This window comes from Pelobates fuscus, chromosome 1 (genome assembly GCF_036172605.1).
Source record: "Pelobates fuscus isolate aPelFus1 chromosome 1, aPelFus1.pri, whole genome shotgun sequence".
NCBI classification, from domain to species: domain Eukaryota; kingdom Metazoa; phylum Chordata; class Amphibia; order Anura; family Pelobatidae; genus Pelobates; species Pelobates fuscus.
Genome location: NC_086317.1, coordinates 19585196 through 19599888, shown reverse-complemented (window position 1 = coordinate 19599888; position 14693 = coordinate 19585196). Strand labels below are relative to the sequence as shown.

The window sequence follows — 14693 nt, the reverse complement described above, 5'->3', positions numbered from 1 at the left end:
ACTGTAATGTAACCTGTAAAATACTGAGTAAACCTGTTAGCGCTATATAAATAAAATATACATACACTGTATACCTACTGCACTTACTGTACCTCCCTCTACTGTAATGTAACCTGTAAAATGCTGAGTTCACCTGTTAGCGCTATATAAATAAAAATAAACATACACTGTATACCTACTGCACTTACTGTACCTCCCCCTACTGTAATGTAACCCGTAAAGTGCTGAGTACACCTGTCAGCAATATATAAATAAAATATACATACACTGTATACCTACTGTACTTACTGTACCTCCCTATATTGTAATGTAACCTGTAAAGTGCTGAGTACACCTGTTAGTGCTATATAAATAAAATATACATACACTGTATACCTACTGTACTTACTGTACCTCCCTCTACTGTAATGTAACCTGTAAAGTGCTGAGTACACCTGTTAGTGCTATATAAATATAATATACATACACTGTATACCTACTGCACTTACTGTACCTCCCTCTACTGTAATGTAACATGTAAAATGCTGAGTACACCTGTTAGTGTTATATTAACACACATATGTAACCTGTACAGTACTTTAGATATATGAAAACTATTGAGTATTAATTGGTAACTTAAACTTATAACCCCACAACCTTAACCCCTTCAGGACCGCTGACGGTTCAGGACCGTCAGCGGCAAAACGTGCGTTTGGACCGCTGACGGTCCTGAACCGTCATAACGGTTTTGGGCTACTTACCTGATCGCCGTCGGTCCCACGGCGGCGATCAGCTCTCCTCCCGGTCCAGGGGGACTGCCTGTCTGCCCGGGCAGTCCCCCCTCGGCAGATCAGGACCCCACGGCCATGTGATCACTCGATCACATGACCGCAATAGGGGTCTTTGTATCTGCCTGCAGGGGGACTGTCTGTGCTGACAGGCAGTCTCCCTGCAAGTGTAAAATAAAAAAATAAAGTGAAAAAAAAAACAATCAGTGTAAAAAAAATAATAATATGTGTATATATATATGATATATATACATGTATTATATCTATATATATAATATATGTATATATATCATATATATAATGTCACACTAAGTGTATTTTTATATTTATATATACGTATATTAATATAAAAATACACTTATATTTAAATTACACACGAATATATACAATATATATAATAACTATATATATGGTATATATATATTATTATAAAATACAAATAATATGTTAATAAAAATAAATAACAAAAAATAAAAATAATTTTTAATAATTAAAAAAAAATTATATATATATATTCAATTTAATTCTAACAGTATTTTGATATTGATATATATATATTTATATCAAAATACACTTAGAATGTAATGATATATATATCTATGTATAAATAAATAAATAAAAATAATACAAAATATACATATGTCCACATACAAAATTACATTAATAATTTCATAAATATACACGTAGACGTCAAATATATAAATATGTATATATATTAAAATTCTACGTGCATATTTATGTAATATTTGTACCTAATTAAGTAATTTTAATGATTGCAATTTGAGGGACCTGCCTGCCAACCCAGGCCAAAAGTCCAGATAATTTAATTTGCTAGCACTGTGCTTAACCCTGTAACTTTCTATGACACCCTAAATCCTGTACATGGGGGTACTGTTTTACTCGGGAGACTTCGCTGAACACAAATATTAGTGTTTCAAAACAGTAAAACATATCACAGCGATGATATTGTCAGTGAAAGTGAAGTTTTTTGCATTTTTCACACACAAACAGCTCTTTCACTGAGGATATTATTGCTGTGATATATTTTACTGTTCTGATACACTAATATTTGTGTTCAGCGAAGTCTCCTGAGTATAACAGTACCCCACATGTAGAGGTTTTATAGTGTTTGTGAAAGTTACAGGGTCAAATATAAGGCTTGATTTTACTTTTTTTTTTTTTTATTGAAATTTGTCAGATTGGTTAGGTTGCCTTTGACAGCGTATGGTAGCCAAGGAATGAGAATTAGCCCCATGATGGCATACCATTTACAAAAGAAGACAACCCAAGGTATTGCAAATGGGGTATGTTCAGCCTTTTTTAGTCGCCACTTAGTCACAAACACTGGCCAAAGTTAGCGGTTTTTGCATTTTTAACACACAAACAAATATAAATGCTAACTTTGGCCAGTGTTTGTGACTAGGTGGCTACTAAAAAAGACTGGACATACCCCATTTTAAATACCCTGGGTTGTCTACTTTAAAAAATATGTACGTACATGTTAGGTGTGTTTCGGGGATTTATGACAGATAACGGTGTAACAATGTCACTATTGATACATTTAAAATATATATATATTGAAACAGCAATTTCCTACTTGTATTTATAGGCCTATAACTTGCAAAAAAAGCAATAAAGCTTTACACTGGGTGTTTTTAAACTCGGGACAAAATTTTGAATCTATTTAGCAGTTTTTTTCATTAGCTTTTGTAGATAAGTAAAAGATTTTTCAAGTAAAAGTCCAAAAACATGTTTTTTTTTTTATTTTTCACCATATTTCATTATTTTTTTTAAATACAATATATGACATAATATAAATACTGGTATGTAAAGAAAGCCCTTCTTGTCGTGAAAAAAACAATATATAACTTGTATGGGAACCGTAAATGAGAGAGCGGAAAATTACAGCTAAACACAAACACCACAAAAGTGTTAAAACTGCTCTGGTCCTTAACGTACAAACATCGCAAAAACAGGCCGGTCCTGAAGGGGTTAATAAAACACGAACACCAGATTTTCTGTTGGAGTATAAAGTCCACAGCTTTATTCAATTATTTATTTATATAAACTTAACAAAATCTAGGGTCATTGCCACCAAGTGATAATTATGCTACGATCTCCCCCCAAACTACAATACCCCTGACAATGACCCTACCAATGAACAATAAATAACATTCCACATACCACATAACTTATAACACACGGCCTACCAAGGAGGCCCCACATCCAGATGGTTAAACTGTAGGGGTGTACCAAGACAGGTTCGTAGCCACCAATGAGCTCGATCCTACCAAACACTTTTCCACTCTGGCCTACTCCGGCCTAGACCTTGGCCTGCCCACTTCCTATTCCACCTAAATCCTATTTAACCCACGCCCTTTTCCCGCCGCTGTGACCAAACGGGAAACTACCCCAAAACCATAGGGAGGGTGGGAGGGACAACTAACATGTAAGTGAGGCTTAAGATTAAAATGGCCACTCACTAAGGTGGCCGCTATATAAACCCTTACTCTCCTCCCCCCAAACCAAATTATTAATTTTTTCTGCCCCCTTATTATTAACTCCACCTGCCCACTCTCTGGCCCTGTCAAGGCCCACTCCCCCACTGCGTTGTTCCATGGGCTTCATTATGATCACAATACTGACACTTAACTGAGCGCAGGATCATAATTCGAGATGGAGGCTCTGTTTTATCCCCTTGCTCATACCTTTTTGCTCTGGGAATCAACTAAAGGAGACGGTGAATGGTGAATTTACATATCAAAAGATACACCTGGGGCCATGGGTAGGCTATTTTTTTTTTATCTTGTTACATAAAAAGATTTGCTAAATATAATTCAAAGTATATTACTGTTTTGCCTTTGCTGTTAGTTTCAATTTTGTGATTATCAGAAGATTGTCTTTAATTGCCTTCATCGGGTTACGTATACGGTAATTTGCTGGCAGGGTGTAAGACGTGGAGCATAACATTAATGAAATTGTGTGCCATATAAATCACAGATATTATTCAATAAGTAATGATTCAGTTTAATGGCACTCATTTCAGACTGGACCTCGGGATTTTCTCTCTATTTCAAAGTGTTAAATAAAATGAAGTGTAATAATCTCTTATTCATTCATCATGTCAGGCAATTCATGTGCATTCTATTTTATTATATCAGCAGAATCATTACAAAACATCTGAAATATCAATCTGTCTTTCTGTCTATTCGTCGATCTGTCTCTCTGCATTAATATCGTTCTGTGTCTGTATGTCTTTCCATGTATCTGTCTGTCTGCTTTCAAACACACTCAGGTTCTTTTACATAGCCGACAAGAATGGCCGTAAAGTCACTGAATATTTCTCTCTTTTTTCCTCTTTCATCGTGGTTTGACCAGATCAATTTCAGGGGACGATTCTGTTGAGAAACCTAAGCATTGCTTCTTCTGGACGTTATCAGTGTATATCTTCCAATCTCATGGGGGCTAGAACCTGCCTTATAGATCTGCAAGTGGTAGCACGTAAGTTCCATTAAAATCACAAACTGAAGGGGTAGTGGCCTGATTTTAACCAGCAATCACACTTTGCTGAAAAATAAATCTCACCTCATATATACATATGTTATGCCACCTATAGATAGGACTTGTACTATGATGTGCAGTGCTATTTAGAAATCTGGTTTTGGTTCAATTCAGATTGATGCGAATTCAGAATAAACCAAATAGTGAGCTATTCAGGCAGATATGGTTCATTCAGAATTACCTTTACTGTGACTACTGCTAGTAGCCGCTGTCATGTAACATTGACTTTGAGTCGCTAATTTACAGGATTTGTTATTAAAGGGACACTACATACACCTTTTTTCCTTCAATATAGGGATTTTCGAGCAATGTTCTTTTCGATCTGAATTGTTTCGAACTTAACCAAAGTTTTTAAACCGAACTGAAATTCTTCAGAACGGAAATATTTCGCAAAACCGAAAGTCTAGTGTTAATCCATTATAACCATACTCTAATTATTTATAACGTTTATTTATATTTATTATATTATATTATAGTAGGGTTAATTATACTTAGCATGCATTTCATAATTGTCAATGATGACATGAACTGAGCAATTTGATTGACTAAAACACTACAGTCAAATGAATGCTTCCTTGATACTGCAGAGGGCACTATAGCTAACGAGGGACATTGGGATTGGAATTTCAGATATCCTATCAGCTTATTAAGGATCTCACCATGATACAGAAAAGCCCTGTAAGGTATCTCCCCTAGTACTCTATATGTCAGATGTTTTGCCACCTTCCCTAGTGATGTAAACCCAATAAAAGTTACAAATGTCTCTATATCGACAGCTCAGCACCAGAGTGTGGGACTTATTGCTGGGGCGATTGCTGGTGGTGTGCTGGTCCTGATCATCTGCATTGTCGTGGTGGCCGTTGGGTTAACCTACTGGAGGAACAAGCATAAGGAGGAAGAGGACGAGATCCCCAATGAAATCAGGTATTCCCGACTCATTTCCAATGATGCAGTAACTGCCAACTGGCGCTGTTTAAATGAAAAATAAGATAAAATAAAATGAAATAAAACATTTGCAGGAATTCCCAGGATGTGGAAGAGGATAATCATCGTCTGGCTATTAAAATTAGCCTATTAAAAGAAAAACATTTAAAATGCCACTTTAATGCCACTTTCACCCCCAGTAACAACATAAACGACTGCCAAACAGTGTATGTACCAAAGTTGGCAGCTGGACACTCCTGCTTAAATGAGCTTAACATTGAAGTTGGAGCATTGGCACGTCTGTCTCCTGGCAGTGCAGTACAGGGAAGGGTTTGTCTCGAAGTTGCTGATAGACTCTACATTTCGGCATAACCTACCACTATCATCAATCACCAGGTGCCTGCAGTGCCTAGTAATGGAGGCCAGGAGGCAGAGGTGTCCGGTACTGGAGTTTCAACTTTGTGGTTAAACCGTTGACTAATGGTTTTACCACTGAAGGTAACATAGTGCCTGGGCCATCTTGCCCCCATAACAAATTAAATGAGTGTTAGTTGTTATGAGTGTAGGATCTTTGCTTTAAGAAGAAAGCAGGTTCCAAACATGCAAACAAACAGACCCCCTCCCACTCCCCCCACGAATAAAAAATCTAAGCTGTGAAATGAAAATAATTGAATCTTCAGCTTTAATGCAGGATATTTATATCCCTTGTGTCGTAGTTGATACGCCAAGATAATTGGCTGGAATGTGTGTTCTCTGGTTTATTATATATTTGTTGTAATGCTTTATGCGCACAGCTTGCCAATCTGAGCAGATGTTTTGAATATTGCCTCCCCCTCCCCAAAATACGTAAGAACTATCCAAAAACTAAACAGTGATTGTGCCTTGTATTGTGAGTGAAACAGAAAAATGGAAGACAAACATAGAATTGAAATTAACACATATAATGTCTGCCTGAAAGAAAATCTGATTTTACTAAATGAGAATTCAAATTTCACATTTAAGGTCCAAATAGCAGACCTGTCAGCTATGCTTTCAATTTGGCTACTCAGGCCTTACATTTAAAACTCACTTTGATTTAAATTTGAATTCTCTATTTAGTAAACAATCATGTTAGTAAATATGACTTGCATGCACTGACTTGGAACGTGGTCATATATATGTTAAAATAAATAAAACTAGCTTTGAAAGAAGGCCTCTCCTATATCTTTTTGTAACAACATCTATAATTCTTTGTGGAAATAGGAAATTGATTGCCAATCATGCATCTATTTATTAAACAGCAATTCTATTTTTCCCAGCCATTTTATTTCATCCTTAATAACAATGTGGTCTAAGAATAAAATATGGCACGTAGCCAGCGCCAATGTGAAAATACCAAATCCACTCAGTCTTTAAATCCAAACATAATTTAAAGAAAATATAAAATAAACATGGTCCTAAAGTGTAATGATCTTCATGATTTGGTATTTGTAGCAAAAAATAAATGATAATAAATAAATCCAGATAAAAGCATCAGAAAACAGAAAATCTGTACAATGCAATGTTTAAATATTGACCTGGGTCTCGGAGAATCTCTTAGCTTTGCTAAAACACAACATTCTTTCCAACCTTATTAAAGGGACACTCTAGGCACCCAGACTACTTCATCTCATTGACGTGGTCTTTGTGCGGTGTCCTTGTTGCGTTAACCCTGCAATGTAGAACACTGCAGTTTTAGAGAAACGGCAATGTTTACATTACAGGATCTACAAGACAGCCACTAGAGGCACTTCCTGCAGTTTCACAGAATGTGGCTCTGTGACACGAGGCTGGCTCTCTAGCTTTGCGTGAGGGCATCCAGCATTTTTGGTTCAATGCTTTTCTATCTTTTCAATGGGGAAGGCCTAGTGCACTTGGTCCCCCCATTCGCTGACGTCAGAGGAGGAGAAACCGAACCAGCTCCGAGGGACCTCGTTGCTGGAATTAGGTAAGTGTTTAAAGGGTTAACTAGCCTTTATACGCAGTGGGGTGGGGAGGGGAACACTATAGTGATAGGAAGTCAGCCTTATATTCCTATAGTGTTCCTTTAATCTGCAATATATTTATTTCAGTTCATGCTCCTTTAAACGTAATTAGAGTTCATCTTAAGGGGGATAATTGGACTGATGAGAAATGTCTTGTGAGAATAACATTTCCACATTGTATGTTCTTTCCTCTGTATAACAGAGTGACTTGGAAGTGAAGTTGTTTCATGTGGTTTTGCTTGTAATGATGGGGGACTTGAAAATATCACAAAAAAAAGTTTATGGTCAATCAGGTCACAGTAGTCTCTTCCTCAACTCGTTCAATAACTGTTTTTTGTTTTGTTTCTGTCTACAGTATCTCTTTCTGGTAGTCTAATATTTTAAATAATAACCTACATTTCCTCAAAACTTTTTTTGGGGGGGAGATATGAGATTGGGACAGGTGGGTGGGCACTGTGACGTGATCCATGTCACCATATTGGTTGGGCAAGGCCAGAAAAAATAGGCATGTCTGTCCACTGAAGTGGCCTCTCTGGCTGGTCCTCAATTAATCTAGTGATATTCTCACGCAGTGCTGCTGAGGACAGTACCCTTGTACCTCTGGATGTGAGAACCAGGGAACAAAATTGGGACGGTAGGACAGGAATCAGGATTGTCCAGACAAAATTGGGAGTGTAATATGGTATTTTTATGTAATTTGCATAATAAATGATTTCTGAATATGTTTTGAATTAATTATGCTCTTTCTTTAGAGAGGATGACCTTCCACCAAAATGTTCCTCAACTACCAAAGTGTTTCACCCGGATGCCTCCTCTTCTGAGCATGATACATTGACATCAGCCAACACCTACAATGGTCATTACTGGAATAATGCAAAGAACAATTATGCCACCGGATCTTATGTGCACTATAACTGCAACGGCTGCCGTCAACCATCAGCTCGATCAGTTACGGGTCCTGCTCGGCCAACCTATGCTAATGGCGGACAACCTTTTCCAGGTCCTCCAAAGACCCTGGTAGTTACAGCTAACACGGCTCCCTCTCCTAAAACTGGTGTGAGGAGCAATGGTACAGTTGGTAGGAAAGCAAAACCTTCCCAAACTAGGTCTTACGCTGTGAGCCAAGCCACGCTGGAGAGAATAGGAGCGGTGCCTGTGATGGTACCAGCCCAGAGCAGAGCTGGGTCGCTGGTATAGAAAGCAGTGCTAGTTTAATGGATGTTAGGAACTCATCCTTGCTCCTCTGTCATTTCCTTTTAGTCCAGGCAGTCAAATAAAATGCTGGAACCAGCAAGTCTTTTGCTCAAAAGAGATGACATAACGCTGGGACAAGGAAATGTGGACAGTTAACAGAGATTAGAACTTATCCTTGCAGTGCCAAGCACAGCCTGAGGACTTCCAGTGCAGAATAGCTTATGTGCCTCCCTTCCTCTTTCTCCGAGATCCTCTCTCACACACACATACCCATTAATGCTTTATTTTTCTAACACCTGCCTTGTCTGGAAAAATGCTTGTTTTTTGAATGAAGATGGTGCTAGTGACCCTCTCGCGGAGCTTCTTCAGCTCTCTAACCATGTTAATAAAGGCAGCAGCCCAACCGAAACAATCTTCTCTCACGTCAGCACTTTATTAAGAAACATGTAGAGCACCCGTCAATGGATATTTGTCCAAGGAATTCTTAGAACTCAAGGTACAGTAGGAGGACTCTTTGAAGTAGAGACTCAAGGTTTAGCTTCCCTTGAAGGGCTCATTTAAAAAACTTAAATGCTATGTTACCCCAAACACAGTTGGAGTCAATTTAACTGTCACATTATTGTCAATGATATTCATCCCATAGTTGATTGTTCGACTACCGACAGCTTTTTCTTCTTACATACACACAATCCTGATATACACACAATCCTGTTATTTTGCATAGTTTACAATATTGTTCACTCTATGTTAATGTTCTTTTGATGTTTTTTCTTTTTTCTTTTATAAGGGTCATAATGAATTTCTACCATCTAATGATACCTGCATCCATTCATTTTTGGTTGTGTTAACTTTAGGTTTAATTTTCTGTATTTTAAAACTTTGTTATTCTGTTACTGGGCTCAGTTAAAGTCCTATGTTTCAGGGCTTATGGAACGTATTAGAGCAATGGAATTGTTTTGTTTTTTTTGTTTACCCATGACTCATTTTATACTTTTGAAAACCAGGTTATAGTCAGTTAATGTGACCCAGAATAAGTATTGAATTCCCATCCAGATTGGTGATTTATTTAATGAGTAAACACAGTGATCATCAATGGTCTGATTTCAATGTGGCCTTTTTCTAAACAATCCATTCCTTCCAATAGAACATGGATAGGCAGCAGGTAGTCCACCAGTATTGAATTTAAACTGTTTGAAAAAGCATTGTGGATGATTTAGTTCTTTAATAACAACTGGAGAGTTACCTGGTGTCAGTCCCTCTATTCAATGGAAGTGAATTGAGATATTTTTTCTCAGTCAATGACAGATTGATTAGTGAGAATGATTCCTGACATTTTGTCCAAAATATGTGCCTAACAATTGGTGTCTGCATATTTCAAGTCCATCTAAGGTGTTTAACTCAATCTTGCAGGACCCATACTCTCATGTACTGGATGTCATATGGCAAAATGCAGAAATCTGATAGGAAGCAGTTAAAGCAAATTGAATATATATCTCAATGACTTCTTCAAGGTCAATAATATTGGAGTTACCAATATTCTAGATCATTCTACAAAAAGCCAAGTTATCAGATGCCAAATTATGTAACATCACCCCTTGTTAAAGCTCTTCCACCACCTACACTCATTTCTGTTGAAATCTACCAAATCATTAACGAAACGTTCTTGTGAGTAGAATAGAAAGTTTGACTCAACGCAATCGTAATTAATTCAACCGGTTGGTGGTAGTGCTCATGATTCTAAGCCAGGGGTGGGCCACCTTTGGCACTCCGGATGTTGAAGACTACATCTCCCTTAAGGCTTTTACAACCATACAACCTTGCAACCATAATGCTGGTAAAGCATCAGGGGGAATGTAGTCCGTAATATCTGGAGTGTCGAAGGTTGCCTACCCCGCTAAGCTGATCATCTCATTGTAGAGTATAACAATAGCAATTTAATTGTGATCAAACAATGTGCTCTGTAGACATGCATCCAAGTAATAGCCGCTCAAAAACCTAACTTATTAAGATAGCAGTTAAACTTATTAGACTGTCATTAACTTAATAAAAAGAGACATGACCCGAGTCGATATGTTAAACAAATCTGCAGTCCTCAGTAGTCTGTATTACGGTATAATAGAACCTGATTGCTATGCTTAACAAGAACAGGGCTTCACAGCAGACCTTTCCAAATACCAGTTCCCAAAAAAGTAATTCTGTACTGGATGATGAAATCCTCCAAAATATATGCAGGAATTATCTTAACTGTTTTGTTGCTAGCAATAAGGCCATTCTCTAAACTCAAAAAATACTAAATAATTCTAGAAACTATTCATTTTCATTTTTGCATACCTCCTCCAAAGTCTGCATTTTCTCGATAGAATGCCTGAATCTTAAAAAATACCACAGGTGCATATTATTCTATATTCTAATGACTTGAATATTTGCAACAAAAAGCTTTGCAAGGGCATTTAAGATGTCACCCCTGGGGTGGAATGCTTAGCAGCACACTGGTGAATATAGCTTGCATGGTTACATACTATAACATGTATGGACAAAGCTACGGGGATGGGGTGGGGTGGGATATACTGATTTAGTAATTAATGAATTATATTAGTGACCCAGTAGAAGTTGTTTTTACACAGGTCTTGTCTTACACTGGAAAATGGAGGCGGGTACTTCAATGTCACATATGCCCCAAACTCCAGCTCGTTTAACTATTTATGTGCAAGTGTGGTGCGCATGTCAGCAAGATTCCAGAATTTTGACAAATCAGGTTTGTCCTTTTTCTCAGCTAATATGAACTGCTACCGTTAACCTCAGGCAAATGTTAATTAAATTCTAGGTCAGTGGTGGATAACTGTCTGTGCATCGTGGGAAATCATGCACTGCCCAAGGCTTGCCATCACTTTTTTAGCCCTAGGGGTTTGTTTACTAAACAGCTCAGTTATGATGACTTGACAAATACATTGGCCATGTTGCAGAGTTGGAAAAAGTCTCCAGTATAGTGAGCAGAGCTTGAAACCTTGACAGTGTTTACAGTATGAAAGTAGAGACAGAACCCCCCAAAAATGAATGATGCTTGCAGGACTGTATTAACATATAAAATATAAAGAGATTGTCCATCCACCTTCTCAATAAACACATGCACTCTATACGTCATATTTATAGCATTGTATAAATCACCTGCCTTCATTCTCGAAACACTTTTTTAAAGGCCATATATAATAACTCAAATTACATCGCTAAGCTTGTTCTGACCATTCAGTGATTCCTTCGGCATTTCCTTGTGAGATTTGCATATATTTTACTCCATTCCTGCTGTAGGCTGGTATTGCTTAGCTCTCTGTGTTATAGTACAGTAGAGTTGGGTGACCCGCCATACAGTAGACTGGTTTCCAGATATTGCAGTAATCATGTAATAGTTTAGCCAGTTGCAGGTTAACAACTACAAAGGCTTCATATCATTGCTTGTTCATTACATGTGAGTTGTAACTGTGCTTTGAGTTTGAAAGATTACTTGAAATGTGGGGAGCACTATTAGCAATCAGTGAAACTAATGGTAAACGGTAAAAGGCACCATAGTGTCAGGAACACAAACGCATATTTTGACACTATAGTTCTAAAACCACCGTTTAGATGGTTGGCCCCCTTACCTGGGGTTAGAAATGGGATTTACCCACCTTTTTCAAGCACTGTGCGTGGCTCCACATGCCTGTCCCCGTCCCCAGTCCGAATCAGAATTGATTATCTCAGCCAATCCCAATGCTTCCCCAACCCTGTGCAGCACTGCCCTAGGAAGCACCTCTAATGACCATCTAAGATGTGGCCACTAGAGGTGTTCCTTGGCTGTACTGTAAACAGTGTGTTTTCTATGAAAAGACAGTGTTTGCTGCAAAAAGGCTGCAGGGACTGACTACACTCACCAGAACACAAATAAAAGCATTAAGCAGTAGTTGTTCTGGTGACTATAGTGTCCCTTTAAGATGGAAACTTACAGATAAATGCTGCATTCCAAGTAAGTCTGCACCGTCCATTACCATTACCATGCCAGCCCCCTCCTAAGCCAGCCAATCCCATGTAGTCATATAAATACCAGGACAACTCGCAAACCTGCAGCAAACCCTAACCCTAAGCCTGGCATCCATTCCCACCACAACCACCGTTAGCAAGCCTAAGTTATCCCTCCATCTGTAACCTGGTAATAATTCCTCTCAGTGAACCAGAGGCAGAAGCCATCCATTCGTAACGTTATGGCTGTAGTTCCTTGCATGCACCTCTCAAAGCTAAACATGAGTCCCTCTGCCACTACATATAGTTTCGTCACCCCCCCATCCAGTGATTAAAGGGTTAAAAAACTTTTTTTCACTTAGCTCTTTTCAGCGCTGAGATCCATTTTCGCTGGCTCAGCCTCCTCCTCATCCGATGTCAGTGTGGTGGGGGAACTTAGGCCTTCCCCCTGGGGAATTTGAAGGGGCTGTACGTCCTCATGTACGACATTTAATGTCGTTTTACTGAGTTAAATTCTGAGAAGGGCCAGGAAGCGGCTCTAGAGGCTGTCTACCTGACATTCACTAGAGGCGGTCTACTGGACATTCACTAGAGGCTGTCTACTGGACATTCACTAGGGGCTGTCTACTGGACATTCAATAGAGGCTGTCTACTGGACATTCACTAGGGGCTGTCTACTGGACATTCAATAGGGGCTGTCTACTGGACATTCAATAGAGGCTGTCTACTGGACATTCACTAGGGGCTGTCTACTGGACATTCACTAGGGGCTGTCTACTGGACATTCACTAGAGGCTGTTACTGGACATTCACTAGGGGCTGTCTACTGGACAGTCACTAGAGGCTGTTACTGGACTTTCACTAGGGGCTGTCTACTGGACATTCACTAGAGGCTGTCTACTGGACATTCACTAGAGGCTGTCTACTGGACATTCACTAGAGGCTGTTACTGGACATTCACTGGGGGCTGTCTACTGGACATTCACTAGAGGCTGTTACTGGACATTCACTAGAGGCTGTCTACTGGACATTCACTAGGGCTGTCTACTGGACAGTCACTAGAGGCTGTTACTGGACATTCACTAGGGGCTGTCTACTGGACATTCACTAGGGGCTGTCTACTGGACATTCACTAGAGGCTGTTACTGGACATTCACTAGGGGCTGTCTACTGGACAGTCACTAGAGGCTGTCTACTGGACATTCACTAAGGGCTGTCTACTGGACATTCACTAGGGCTGTCTACTGGACAGTCACTAGAGGCTGTTACTGGACATTCACTAGGGGCTGTCTACTGGACAGTCACTAGAGGCTGTTACTGGACATTCACTAGGGGCTGTCTACTGGACATTCACTAGGGGCTGTCTACTGGACATTCACTAGAGGCTGTCTACTGGACATTCACTAGAGGCTGTCTACTGGACATTCACTAGAGGCTGTCTACTGGACATTCATTAGAGGCTGTCTTATCATTGCGATATAAACAGTGCAGTTAATATAAACCTTTTTAGATTGCAGTTTCTCTAAAACCTTTTCTTTTTTTTTTTTAAAGCGTTTTAGATTGCAGCCCCAAGGGGACTTGAATGAGATGACGTGGTCTGGGTGCCTATACTGCCCCTTTTATTGTTAGCATATAGAAAGAGGTGAATGTTCGAAAAATTATTGGAATAATGTCGATTCCTGTTTAATCAACAATGCAACAACAATCCTACCATAAATAAACGGATTATTTCCAAGTAGCAGCAGGAACGTGGCAGTCATTTGAACATTATTTAGTTGATTTATTTAAAATAAATATATTTGCACTTGTCACTAGTCATTGACAAGTGGAAATAAAGTAATGGCAAGTAGATGTTCACTCCTGGTGAGTGCGTCATGGATCCTACAGTCTCTAAATACTATAAACACAAAATAATATTTTGGTAGGGCTTCCCATCGTCATTGCTGTTGCATGTGATGCGTCATGTTTAGTTGCCGATATGTCTGATTTCATCTTGTGATGCTCCACAATAATTATTCATTTCAGAAAGAACATACAAAATATTCGACATAGATGTGAGCCACCAGAGAGGTTAGATATCTGCCAATTCTGCAACATGACTCTCAGTGCCATACAAACAATAGATGGAGACTTTTTACCATTTTGCCACAGAAAGGGTTAAAGGGCGGGCTATACTTTGTGTCAAGTTGCTATAGCACAGAACCTGGACATATTCTATTCTATTTCTTTAATTTAACAAGAACAAGCCAGCAGA

General features: G+C 38.8%; 1 protein-coding gene across 1 annotated transcript in view; it reads left to right on the top strand.

Moving 5' to 3' along the window:
- The window catches only part of IGSF11 (immunoglobulin superfamily member 11), a 305220-nt gene extending 295135 nt beyond the window's left edge, over positions 1-10085 (top strand). The window contains exons 7-9 of the mRNA XM_063446461.1: positions 4146-4268; positions 5105-5252; positions 8008-10085. Coding sequence (XP_063302531.1) covers positions 4146-4268; positions 5105-5252; positions 8008-8452 — 716 coding nt within the window. The 3' untranslated portion in view covers positions 8453-10085. The remainder of the gene's footprint in view (positions 1-4145; positions 4269-5104; positions 5253-8007) is intronic.
- The last annotated feature ends 4608 nt before the right edge of the window (positions 10086-14693 follow it).